The sequence below is a fragment of the Cervus elaphus genome, chromosome 14 (genome assembly GCF_910594005.1).
Source record: "Cervus elaphus chromosome 14, mCerEla1.1, whole genome shotgun sequence".
NCBI classification, from domain to species: domain Eukaryota; kingdom Metazoa; phylum Chordata; class Mammalia; order Artiodactyla; family Cervidae; genus Cervus; species Cervus elaphus.
Window position 1 is genome coordinate 56343666 of NC_057828.1, and position 13779 is coordinate 56357444.

At 43.0% G+C, this 13779-nt stretch overlaps 1 protein-coding gene across 2 annotated transcripts in view; it reads right to left on the reverse strand.

Moving 5' to 3' along the window:
- Nucleotides 1-262: 262 nt before the first annotated feature.
- Nucleotides 263-13779, reverse strand: part of LOC122707934 (PRAME family member 12-like) — a 28334-nt gene continuing 14817 nt past the window's right edge. The window contains exons 2-5 of one of the 2 annotated variants that reach the window (XM_043923944.1): nt 13396-13457; nt 10483-10802; nt 9477-10052; nt 263-1070 (exon numbers count right to left, since the gene is read on the reverse strand). In XM_043923944.1, coding sequence (XP_043779879.1) covers nt 512-1070; nt 9477-10052; nt 10483-10769 — 1422 coding nt within the window. In that variant the 5' untranslated portion in view covers nt 10770-10802; nt 13396-13457 and the 3' untranslated portion in view covers nt 263-511. Of the gene's footprint in view, nt 1071-9476; nt 10053-10482; nt 10803-12359; nt 12482-13395; nt 13458-13779 lie in introns of those variants that run through there. The other variant, XM_043923945.1, reaches the window with a different exon arrangement.

The following is a 13779-nucleotide window of genomic DNA, read 5'->3' on the forward strand; positions in this document are numbered from 1 at the left end:
TGAACAGCCTCAGAAATAAGTGCAAAGGGAAGAGACAACCCAGAAAGAATACAGAACTTGCGTAAATGGTAATGTTTCAGATCATAGACAACTCAGTGCTTTAATCTTATATCAGTATCTGGAGACTCCTGATGTATAAAATGAGAAAACTGAATAATACATCAGAGAAAGCAGAAGTTTACACTGAGGGCCTCTTTATTTTTGACCATATCTTTAGAAACATCCAACCACAGGTAGCTTCATATGTGTCAAAAGCTCCAAGTCCACCTAATGAAATTTAGGTTCATCTTCCTGGCTCTTTAGGACACTTGTCCTCCAAGCCCCCTTTTCCTCCCAGAATCAACTTTTTCCTCTGCTATCCTGCACCTTTGCTGAATCATTTTTCCTTCTCATATTCACTTTGAGCAGATATCTGAAACCATGAGTTTCTGTTCCCTTATGATGCAACTCTGTCCTAGCTTTTAGTATCCAAGAAAATTTGTGATGTAGGCAATCAACTAGGCAAGGATATTTACTGGTATATAATGGGCTCAGGATGATAGAATTCAAGACCTTCACACTGTGGACAGGAGATAGAGCTAATCCAAATGGTCCTGGGACGTCCTAAGTCCTTCAGAATCTCAAACAGTTCAGCCCGACACTGTGCAAGTCTCTGTGGTTGAAGGATTCCCCTAGACTGCAAACTCTCCTGAGGGACAGGATACAGCTCTTTATTTAAACTGGGCAGTGCGGAAGTGTGTCGCAGCATCTTCTCCATGATAGCCATGGAGAGAAGGTTTCCACGCATGCTGAAGGACTTGAGCTGGAAGCAGTGGCTCAGGGCAGGCAGGATGGCTTCAAGATGGAAGTCCCTAATCCCACACATGTTTAAGTCCAGTGTTTCAAGTGTGCCTGCAACTTTCTCCAGGAGAACTGAGAGGAGCTCAGCATTGGAGTACGTCAGGAGGTCACCACTCAGATCCAGGCCCTTTAGCTGACTAACGTTTGGACATTGGGACAGATGGGTCAAGTCTGAATCCGTAAGGAGAGAGTGAGTTATAGCAAGGTTATCCAAGGGAGTCATCAGGCACCTGGGGAGAAAAATAGCTGTCTTTTCAAATCTGGGGTGGACTGTGACCTCAAGTTAGGAGATAACAGATCTGTCCAAGGCCAAGTGTGGTCTGACCATCTGATAATGATCAAACCAAGAATGCCCAGTTTTATTTCAGCCAGAATCATTTCATCTTCCTTATGTGACTGGATTAAATACATACAATCTCAAATACCCTCTTTTCTGAAGTGTCAATCCCAGTAAGACATATTCCACTTCATTATGAGGATGAATGGAAGTAATGGAATAGACTAAAACAAATTCAGGAGAGCCTGACATCTTGTTGCAATCAAGTGTGTGCTGTGCTGTGCTTAGTTGCAGTCATGTCTGACTCTTTGTGACCACATAGATTGTAGCCTGCCAGGCTCCTTGGTCCATGGGGATTCTCCAGGCAGGAATACTGTGGTGGAGATTCTCTCCAGAGGATCTTCCCAACCCAGGGATCGAACCTAGGTCTCCCACATTGCAGGCAGATTCGTTACCATCTGAGCCACCAAGGAAGCCCCAATAAGGTATGGGCATCACTGAATTTTGGTCATAAGAGACATGCTTAAGGGGCGGTCCTAAGATGGCGGAGGAATAGGACAGGAAGACCACTTTCTCCCCCACGAATTCATCAAAAGACCATTTGAATGCTGAGCAATTTGCACAAACCAACTTCTGAATGCTGGTGGAGGACACCAGGCACCCAGAAAGGCAGCCCATTCTCTTTGAAAGGAGGTAGGACAAAATATAAAAGACAAAAAGAGAGACAAAAGAGTTAGGGATGGAGACCTGTCCTGGGGAGGGAGTCGTGAAGGAGGAGAAGTTTCCAAACACCAGGAAACCCTCTCACTGGCAGGTCTGTGGGGAGTTTTGGAATCTCAGAGGGCAGCATAACCGGGAGGAGGGGGAAAAAAACCCACAGACTATGCACCTAACTGCAACTCCCAGCAGAGAAGTAGCCCAGATGTTCACATCCGCTACCAGCGAGCGGGGGCTGAACAGGGAGGCGTGGATTGCATGCTTAGGGTAAGGATTGGGCCTGAATGCCCTGAGGATAAACTGAGGGAGCTAACTTGAGATAGCAACCCAAACTGTGGGATAGCCAGAGACAGAAAAAAAAAGATAGAGAGAGAGAGTACATTCCCTTGAAAAGTTCTAACCTAAGGTGCAGCCTGGCCCACTCACAGAACAAAGGACTGAGCAAACACCAAAGGAGAGCTAGCGGGCTGTGGACCGGTCCATCCCCACACCAGAGGAAGAAAGGCAGGCAGGCGACAGCCAGAGCCGGAAGACAAGGGGCAATTTCAGCCCCAGAGAAGGCATCCTGCACCAAAGTGTGAGCAGGCTCCCAGTTGCTAACCAAGTCTTCCTGGGATCCTGGATGGTTGACATCTGCCAGGAGGGTCACAGCCAGAGATGAGCTCCCCAGAGGAGACACATGGCACACCTGAGATGGTGCTTTTGCAGTGCACCCAGGAAACTGAGCGGCTGGGATCGGGGAGGTGATTAAGACATACTGGCCACCCAGGACAGTGCCCTCACCAAGCATCTGGTCTCCTGAGCTGCTCGTACCTGGGAAGGGCACAAATCGCACGCCCAACTGAGTCTGTGCCTTTGTGGTGTACCTGATAACCTGAACCTGAGCAGCTTAGACCTCAGAAGTGCACAAAATCCAGGGCCCACTTAGGACAGTTCCCCTACAGAGCAACCTGGAGCCTGAGCAGTGTAGACTGGGAAAGCACATGCTGTGGTGAGCTGAGGCAAACCCTGTGGTCCATACACTGCAAGCATTCCCCACACATGCCAGTGATATTTGTTTACTGAGTTCCTCCCTCCCCACATCCCAACTGAACAAGTGAGCCTAAATAAATGACCACCTTCGCCCCCTTGTGCCAGGGTGGAAATTAGAAACTGAAGAGACTTGCAAACAGAAGAAGCCAAAATAAACAAAGAAGATAGAACCGCCTGGAAGTGACAGGTGCAACAGATTAAAACCCTGTAGTTAGCATTGACTAAGCATTGGAAGGGGCCTATGGAGCTTGAGAAGAAGTATAAGCTGGAACAAGAAGCTATCTGAAACTAAACTGACTCCACACTGCCCTCAACAGCTCCAGAGAAATTCCTAGATATAGTTTCACTATTATCATTTTTTAATTTTTTAGTTCTTTATTACTCATTTAATTTTCTTTTTTATAACCTATTATTACTTTGCAAAAAAAGACCCTATTTTTAAAGCAAATTTCATATATTTTATAATTTTTGTGGTTGATTTTGTATTTTTAATATTGTATCTTTGAAAGTCTAACCCCTACTCTAGATTTTTAATCTTTGCTTTTTGGTATTTATCAATTTTGTACCTTTAAGAATCTAAGCTTCAGTACCCATTTTTACTTAAGGGTATGATCCCTGAATTGGTTGCTCTCTCCCCTTTTGGCTCTCCCTTTTCTCCCCCAGGTCACCTCTGTCTCCTCCCTCCCCCTTCTCTTTACTTAACTCTGTGAATCTCTCTGGGTGTTCTGGGCTGTGGAGAACACTTAGGGAACTGATTACTGGCTAGATTGGTCTCTCCCCTTTTGACTCTGCCTCTTCTCCTCCTGATCACCTCTATCTCCCTCCTTCCTCTTCTCTTCTCCGTGTAACTCTGTGAACCTCTCTGGGTGTCCCTCACTGTGGGGAATCTTTGCACCATTAACCTAGATGTTTTATGTTCTCTGCTGTATAGATGGAGAAGTCTTGAAGCTACTGTAAGAATAAGACTGAAAGCCAGAGGCAAGAGGCTTAAATCCAAAATGTGACAACACCAGAAAACTCCTGACTCCAGAGAACATTAATCGACAAGAGCTCATCCAAAAGCCTCCTTACCTACACTGAAACCAAGCTCCACTCAAGAGCCAACAAGTTCCAGAGCAAGACAGCGCCATGCTAATTCTCCAGCAATGGGGGAACAGAGCCCTGAGCATTAAAATGCAGGCTGCCCAAAGTCACACCAAAGACATAGACACCTCAAAACTCACTACTGGACACTTCATTGCACTCCAGAGAGAAGAGATCCAGCTCCACCCACCAGAACACCAACATAAGCTTCCCTAAATGGGAAACCTTGACAAGCCACTAGCCCAACTCCACCCACAGGGAGCAACCTCCACAATTAAGAGGAACCACAAACTTCCAGCATACAGAAAGGCCACCCCAAACATAGCAATCTAAACAAAATGAAAAGGCAGAGGAATATTCAGCAGGTAAAGGAACATGATAAATGCCCACCAAACCAAACAAAAGAGGAGGCAATAGGGACTCTACCTGAAAAGAATTCAAAATAATGATAGTAAAGATGATCCAAAATCTTGAAAACAAAATGGAGTTACAGGTAAATAGACTAGAGAAAAGGACTGAGAAGATGAAAGAAATGTTTAACAAGGACCTAGAAGAAATAAAAGAGTCAATCAATAATGAATAATGCAATAAATGAATTCAAAAGCACTCTGGAGGGAACCAACAATAAAATAGGTGAGACAAAAGACAGGATAAGTGAAGTGGAAGATAGAATGGTGTAAATAAAGGAAACAGAGAGGAAAAAAGAACTAGAAGAAATGAGGACAACCTCAGAGACCTCTGGGACAATGGTAAATGCCCCAACATTCGAATCATAGGAGTCCCAGAAGACAAAAAGAAAGGTCATGAGAAAATACTTGAGGAGATAACAGTTGAAAACTTCCCTAAAATGGGGAAGGAAATAGCCACCCAAATCCAAGAGACCCAGAGAGTCCCAAACAGGATAAACCCAAGGCGAAACACCCCAAGACACATATTAATAAAATTAATGAAGAACAAACACAAAGAGCAAATATTAAGAGCAGCAAGGGAAAAGCAACAAATAACACACAAGGGGATTCCTGTAAGGACAACAGCTGATCTTTCAACAGAAACTCTTCAGGCCAGAAGGGAATGGCAGGACATACTCAAAGTGATGAAAGAGAAAAACCTACACCCAGATTACTGTACCCAGCAAGGATCTCATTCAGGTATGAAGGAGAATTTAAAAGCTTTACAGAGAATCAAAAGCTGAGAGAATTCAGCACCACCAAACCAACTCTTCAACAAATGCTAAAGAATCTTCTCTAGACAGGAAACACAGAAAAGGTGTATAAATTCGAACCCAAAACAACAAAGTAAATGACAATGGAATCATACTTATCAATAATTACCTTAAATGTAAATGGGATGAATGCCCCAACCAAAAGACAAAGCCTGGCTGAATGGATACAAAAACAAGGTCCCTGTATATGCTGTCTACAAGAGACTCACCTAAAAACAAGGGACACATACAGACTGAAATTGAAGGGCTAGGAAAAGATATTTCATGCAAATGGAGACCAAAAGAAAGCACGAGTAGCAATACTCATATCAGATAAAATAGACTTTGAAATAAAAACTGAAAAGAGACAAAGAAGAACACTACATAATGATCAAAGGATCAATCCAAGAAGAAGATATAACAACTATAAACATATATGCACCAACATAGGAGTACTGCAATATGTAAGGCAAATGCTAACACGTATGAAAGGGGAAATTAACAATAATGCAATAATAGTGGAAGACTTTAATACCCCACTCACACCTATGAATAGATCAGCTAAAATAATTTCACAGTCTGTATGGAAATACAAAAAAAATCTCGAATAGCCAAAGCAATCTTGAGACAGAAGAATGGAAATGAAGGAATCAACCTGCCTGACTTCAGCCTATACTACAAAACTACAGTCATTAAGACAGTATGGTACTGGCACAAAGAGAGAAATATAGATTAATGGAACAAAATAGAAAGCCCAGAGATAAACCCACGAACCTATGGACACCTTTTCTTTGACAAAGGAGGCATGAATATACAATGGAGAAAAGACAATCTCTTGAACAAGCGGTGCTGGGAAAACTGGTCAACCACTTGTAAAAGAATGATACTAGAACACTTTCTAACACCATACACAAAAATAAAATCAAAATAGACTAAAGATCTAAATGTAACATGAGAAACTACAAAACTCTTACAGGAAAACATAGGCAAAACACTCTCTGACATAAATCACAGCAGGATCTTCCATGACCTACCTCCCAGAGTAATGGAAATAAAAGCAAAAATAAACAAATGGAACCTAATTAAACTTAAAAGGTTTTGCACAATGAAGGAAGCTATAAGCAAGGTGAAAAGACAGCCTTCAGAATGGGAGAAAATAGTAAACAAAGCAGCTGACAAAGAATTAATCTCCAAAATACACAAGCAGCTCCTGCAGCTCAATTCCAGAAAAATAAACGACCCAGTCAAAAAGTGGGCCAAAGCAAAGAACTAAACAGACATTTCTCCAAAGAAGACATACAGATGGCTAACAAACACATGAAAAGATGCTCAACTTCACTCATTATCAGAGAAATGCAAATCAAAACCACAATGAGGTACCATTAGACGCCAGTCAGGATGGCTGCTATCCAAAAGTCTACAAGCAATAAATGCTGGAGAGGGTGTGGAGAAAAGGGAACCCTCTTACACTGTTGGTGGGAATGCAAACTAGTATAGCCGCTATGGAGAACAGTGTGGAGATTTCTTTAAAAACTGGAAATAGAACTGCCATATGACCCAGCAATCCCACTTCTGGGCATACACACCGAGGAAACCAGATCTGAAAGAGACACGTGCACCCCAATGTTCATCGCAGCACTGTTTATAATAGCCAGGACATGGAAGCAACCTAGATGCCCATCAGCAGATGAATGGATAAGAAAGCTGTGGTACATATACACCATGGAATATTACTCAGCCATTAAAAAGAATTCATTTGAATCAGTTCTAATGAGATGGATGAAACTGGAGCCCATTATACAGAGTGAAGTAAGCCAGAAAGATAAAGACCATTACAGTATACTAACACATATATATGGAATTTAGGAAGATGGTAACGATAACCCTATACGCAAAACAGAAAAAAAGACACATGTACAGAACAGACTTTTGAACTCTGTGGGAGAAGGCGAGGGTGGGATGTTTTGAGAGAACAGCATAGAAACATGTATATTATCTATGGTGAAACAGATCACCAGCCCAGGTGGGATGCATGAGACAAGTGTTCAGGCCTGGTGCACTGGGAAGACCCAGAGGAATCAGGTAATGAAGGAGGTGGGAGGGGGGATTGGGATGGGGAATACATGTAAATCCATGGCTGATTCATGTCAATGTATGACAAAAACCACTACAATATTGTAAAGTAATTAGCCTCCAACTAATAAAAATAAATGGAAAAAAGAAAAAGTAGGCCAAAGAACTAAACATACATTTCTCCAAAGAAGACATACAGATGGATAACAAACACATGAAAGGATGCTCAACATCACTCATTGTCAGAGAAATGCAAATCAAAACCACAATAAGGTTCCATCTCACGCCAGTCAGAATGGCTGCTATCAAAAAGTCTACAAAAAATAAATGCTGGAAAGGGTGTGGAGAAAAGGGAACTCTTACTCTGTTGGTGGGAATGCAAACTAGTACAGTCACTATGGAAAACAGTATGGCGATTTCTTAAATAAATGAAAATAGAACTGCCATATGACCCAGCAATCCCACTGCTGGGCATACACACTGAGGAAACCAGAATTGAAAGAGAACTGTGTACCCCAAAGTTCATCACAGCACTGTTTACAATAGCTAGGACATGGAAGCAACCTAGATGTCCATTGGCAGACAAATGGATAAGAAAGCTGTTGTACATATACACAATGGAATATTACTCAGCTCTTAAAAAGAATGCATTTGAATCAGTTCTAATGAGGTGGATGAAACTGGAGCCTATTATACAGAGTGAAGTAAGTCAGAAAGAAAAACAGCAATACAGTATATTAATGCATATGAATGGAATTTAGAAAGATGGTAACGATGAACCTATATGTGAGACAATGAAAGAGACACAGATGAAAAGAACAGACTTTTGAATTCTGTGGGAGAAGGCAAGGGTGGGATGATTTGAGAGAATAGCAATGAAACATGTATATTATCATATGTGAAATAGATAGCCAGTCCATGTTAGATGCATGAGACAGGACACTCAGGGCTGGTGCACTGGGATGATAGGATAGGGAGGGAGGTGGTAAGGGAATTCAGGATGGGGAACACAGGTACACCCATGGCTGATTCATGTCAATGTATTCCAAAAACCACTAGAATATTGTAAAGTAATTAGCCTCCAATTAATATAACTAAATTAATTTTTTTTTAAAAAAGAGACTTACTTAAAGTGCTTCTTATTCAAGCTTACTTAGGCACATGATTTGACCTGAGGCAGTCTTATCTCGGCCTTCCCAGGTGGCTCAGTGGGTAATGAATCTGCCTGCAATGCAGGCGTCATAAGAGAGGTGAATTCAATCCCTGGGTTGGGAAGATCCTCTGGAGAAGGGCATGGCAACCCACCCCGTATTCAGGCCTGGAGAATCCCATGGATAGAGGAGCCTGGCAGACTATAGTCCATAGGGTTTTAAAGAGTCCGGCGCAACTGAAGTGACTGATCATGCACACACACCCTTATCTCAAGTCATCTGGGTAATATGCATAGAGGATCAATTTGGGGAAGATCCATGACAACATCCATTGGAAATAACAGTCTGCAGTGGCTCACTTACATCCCTACATTATATGCAAGCCACCTACAAATTTTTAAGATCTCTTTGACTCCTGCTCTATTACCATCATCTCCAGAATCATGCATTTACTATATGTTAATTACCTTATCTGGATAAAAAGATAACCTCTTACAGACCTGGAATTTGAGACAGGCTCCTTGCGGTCACAAAACTGGAGAGCATGGAGCTTTCATTAAATACTCAGGACTGATGGAGATTTCCCTTTTCAAAGTCCCCCTTCCCTTACCTATTTTTCCAAAGTCATCTAGGAAAGACATCTCTTCCTAATAGAGAAATTGTGCTGTGCTCAGTCACTTCAGTCGTGTCCAACTCTTTGCAACCTATGGACTATAGCCCGCCAGGCTCCTCTGCCCATGGCATTCTCCATGCAAGGATACTGGAGTGGGTTATCATGCCCTCCTTCAATGGACCTTCCTGACCTAGGAATCGAACCCATATCTCCAGTATCTCTGCACTGCAGGCAGGTTCTATACCCACTGAGCCACCTGGGAAGCCCAGTGAATAAATTACCTACCTACTACCCGTACATCCTAACACTTCTTAGTCTGTATCTTCCTAGAAGAGTGGCCCTTTCCATATCCTCCATCCTAGTTTGGGCCACTACCTTGATTTGGGTGGTTATATGATATCACAGTTCAGGATAGAGTAGCAAAGGGAGGCACGCTTTTGACATTATAGCATTGGGTACACTGCTCCCAGGTCAGTGGTGCACACTCACCTGAGCATCTGGTTCAGGCAGCCTTCAAGGAAGGAGGGAGTCTCCAAATACAGATCCCGGAGGTGGTACAACTTGCGGAACTGAGAGGTAATTTGGACAATGTGGTAATACTCTTCCTCCTCTTCAATTGCTAGCCCATGGATGTGGGAGAGATGGAGTCTCTGTATATTACTCATTTGGCCCAAGAAAAGAGCAAACATGGCCAGAGTGGACAGATGCCAAATGCAATTCACTTCCACTTCCTGAATACAGTCCAGTTGCACTATACCCAGGACCTGCACAATATTTTCTAAGGACATTGAAGTGACCTTCAGCTTATTAGAGCACAGGTGTATGGAAGCTTTTCTCTGCTCCACCCACCTCATGAGGTAGATGAGGAAGTCATCTGTGGTACTTTCCTTGAAGTGCAGTTCTATGAACACCTCTAAAGGAGCCAAGGGCTGCTCTGTCCTTGACCTGACCTCAGCCACTGGTGTCATTGATGAGCTTGAGGATACATGGACACTTGATCCAGACCACATTTTCCAGAAGTCCTGGCCAGTATTCCTTAAATCCAGCACCCGCAGTTTGCACCTCCTGTGGGGAAACAGAAGATTGGCTGTTTGAATGAAACCACGGAATGAAACCACAGACTTAGAATTGAGGCTACACTCTGACTTCCCACCTGAGATTATACTTGACATTCCTACAACCTTGCCCTCTTCTTTCCTCTCTGCCTCACCTTTCTGCTTTTCCCCTTCCATCCTTCCTCAGTCTCTGCTTCTAGTACCCATAAGCATAACTAGAAGGCTGTCAGGCATGTTCTTTTAGGTTTCCTGGCATCTTAGGCACTCTCACTGCCAGAAGGCATTTCCCCAAAGTGAGCTCAGCAATAGCCAAGGACTCTGAGAGTCTTCATTGACATCATCAAAAGTCTCTGGTCCATCCTTTGACCATTCACTCTCTTGACCCCAAGTGTTTCTTCATGATGTCTAGCAACCTACTAGACTACCTGGATTAGACTTACTTGGAATGTTTTTTCTGGGCAATCAGGATATCAAGACCATCCAGAACTGCTTGTAAGGTCCCCAAGTGAGGCTTTTGCATCAGGCCCCCGAGAGGCAGACGGACAAAGGGCCAGGCATACACCATGGCCTTCAGGGTCTCACTTCGACTCCCACAGAAGGCTTCCATGAAGAGTGGGGGGAAGAGTTCAATGGGCAGATACTCCAGAGCAGTGATGGCTGAGGCCTCGTCCCTCAGCAGGCTCACTGCTGCCAGGTTCAAGAGTCTGGGTCGGGTCTGGAGACTCATCCTGACTTGGTTCCAAAAGGAATCCTGTGGGTACTTACAAGGAACAAGACATTCTTTTCAGGCCAATCAGGAGCACACTTCAGTTTGTTTCTCCCCACCCTTGAGAGGAACCTACTCAGGGCCAAGGCCACTGCTCTAGTGGTGGTGGAATTGTTGCAGGGAAGAGCCAATTCTCTCTCCAAAATGGATCTTTCTCTTTGACTTGAACCTGTTGCTTTTGTTATTATAATCATACATAATGGCCTGCCTCAGGGAACCCTGGCCCTCTGCCTGAAGACTAAAAGCATCTTTTTTCAGTTCACTGGGAGATAATTTGCCCCTGCCCAACTGTGAATGACACAAGAATGAAGAGATTAACACACCCCTTCCCCAAAGATGGACATTCCAGGAGATACTTGCAAGATATTATTGCCTTTCTACTTTACTTCCTCAACTCCTCCTGCTCTCTGTTCTGTAAAAGAATCTGGCACCCAGCCTCTAAAAAGATGGTTATTTTGAGACATTAGTTTGCCATCTTCTTGATCAGGCTGTTTTCTGAATAGAAGTCATATTCCTTGCCTCAACACCTAGCCTCTCATCTCTTGAACTCATTGGCCTGTTGTGGGAGTGAGCAAACCAGGCTTGGGCCTGGTGACAGAAGTGCCTTAGTGCCAGTTGTCTGTCACAAGTAGAGGGGGGAAAATGCAACCACTGATTCATCCACTGCTTTGCTTAATAATGTTCTACTGGGAAGTGGTTACTGGGAGCTGGAGGCTGAGCTTCGTCCTTTCAGAAGAAAATGCTTAAAATATCACTTAGAGCCTTGAAAGTATGGGAATAAGAGCATCATGTGGACCAACACAGCTTCCATCTTGAGTTCCCACAGTTAACTGGGATGGGAAAGGTCAGGAGATACCCCTAAAATGAATGCTGTATGTGTACAAATTAAATATTTTAAATTTCAGAAAATAAAATTCCAAACATCTTTCATTAAAAGAGGCATCTGCTTGATTGCTACTGCTGCTAAGTCACTTCAGTGTGTCTGACTCTGTGTGACCCCATCCCTGGGATTCTCCAGGCAAGAACACTGGAGTGGGTTGCCATTTCCTTCTCCAATGCATAAAAGTGAAAAGTGAAAGTGAAGTCATCTCTTCGCAACCCCATGAACTGCAGCCTACCAGGCTCCTTCGTCCATGGGATTTTCCAGGCAAGTGTACTGGAGTGGGGTGCCATTGCCTTCTCCATCTGCTTGATTAAGACATTTAAAAATTATATAAACCAAAGCACTAATCCAAATATTTGGGATTAAGTCTAAACTACTTTAGAGGCCAAAACAAAACCTTAAATGAGTATATCTGAAAATATACTTTTATTCATATATTTTTATTTATTCATTTTGGCCACATCACCTGTAGGATCTTTGTTCCTGGACCAGAGATTGAACAAGTTCCCTCTGCAGTGGAAGAGCAGAACCTTAACCACTGGAGCCCCAGAGAAGTCTCAAGAAATACTTTTTAAAAGCTCTCCTGCCATCCCAAGGTGCATGCTACCATTCAACACCAGTTGACCATGGGTAAAATGAAGGTGTCCTTAGTTGTGTCTGTAACTTACCAGCTCTGATGTGGGTGGCAGGCTGCTCAGATCTCAAACACGGTGGAGAGCCCAGATGGTGCCTCTGGAGCTGGAAGATTCTGTATACTTTCTTTGGTACTGGGGCTTTTATAGACCTTTCTAATCACATCTTATTCTTTCCTACTACCAACAGCCAATCAGAAAATGATACCTGATAATGTTTCACACTGCCCCTCTGGTTAATCCTGATTTAGTCCTTGTCAATCTCCAGAGGAATGAATGGAATCAGATTACACTCAGGAAAGATAAAGAATGAGGGAAGGCTATTGACTTCAAAGGCTCCTTCCTAGGTCCATTCTAGAAATATTGATTGGGCTTTACCAATACCAACAGAAGTAGCTGTGGGTGTGAGACCAGGAAGGAGTTATTGACTTGAGACAGCAGATAAGATAAACAAAACTTTAAAGCATCATTGGGGATCTTTGGCCATTAAAAATTATCAGAATGTCCAAGAATTAAAGCTATTTCACAAAGACAGTAGTGTTGTTCTGAAAAGAAACAATATAAGCCATCCACTTATCAAGTGTCACTTAGATATTGTTTGACACATGGAGATCAGGAGTCTATTCAAGAAGGAAAGGGTTTAGGAGATGTGATTGGTTTTCCAATCTTAGGTCAAGACTTCTCTGAAGGAGATCAGTTCAAAATCACATTGAGAAGTAAGGGTGGAGGCTAGGTAGTTGGAACTGGGCATTCCAAAACAGAAAGTGTCTCAAATATTGTAAAATGAACTTTATTTTCCTCTCTCTTGGGGAAGAAGATTTAAAGCCTTTTCTCTTGGTTGTGTTTGTAAATTAAAGGGAGTGACTAAAAGGAAACTGTGTCACTTTTGAGGGTGTTTTCCCCCAGAAATTTGGTATCAGCACCACAATTGGCTTGAAAACATTATCTGTTTTCACTTTAAAATGTTTAAGTGAGAAATTGAAACTGAGTGGGGCCCTGTGGGTCTCCCAAGCACAGAGGTCTTTCTGTCCCCCATTTCTTGTAGGCAAGACTTCAGCCTCCATGAGCTTACCTGAGTTCCCAGGGATGGATTCCAACAGTTGCTAATCAAGGGAGGATCAGGCAAGAAATCACCTGAGGAAAGATTAAAGGGACCTTAGAAGCTCATCAAGTTTAGGAGACCAGAACACCCTAAACCCTGCACACACCCTAATCTTATCAGAGACTCAACCTTTGACTCACTGTTATCAAAACTCTCATCAAGTTCTCTGGGTTTGAGACACATCATATTTTTTGAGGCAGAAGCATGGTGTGTCTACCTTTGCCTGCCAAGGCAATAAAGCTAGGTTTTTCTACTTCACCCCAAACTCTTCCTTCAGGATTTCAATGCCATGTTGGAATAATAGCAGATTATGAGCCTATTAAGGGAGCAAAGGCAGTGCTTTTGGGGATATGG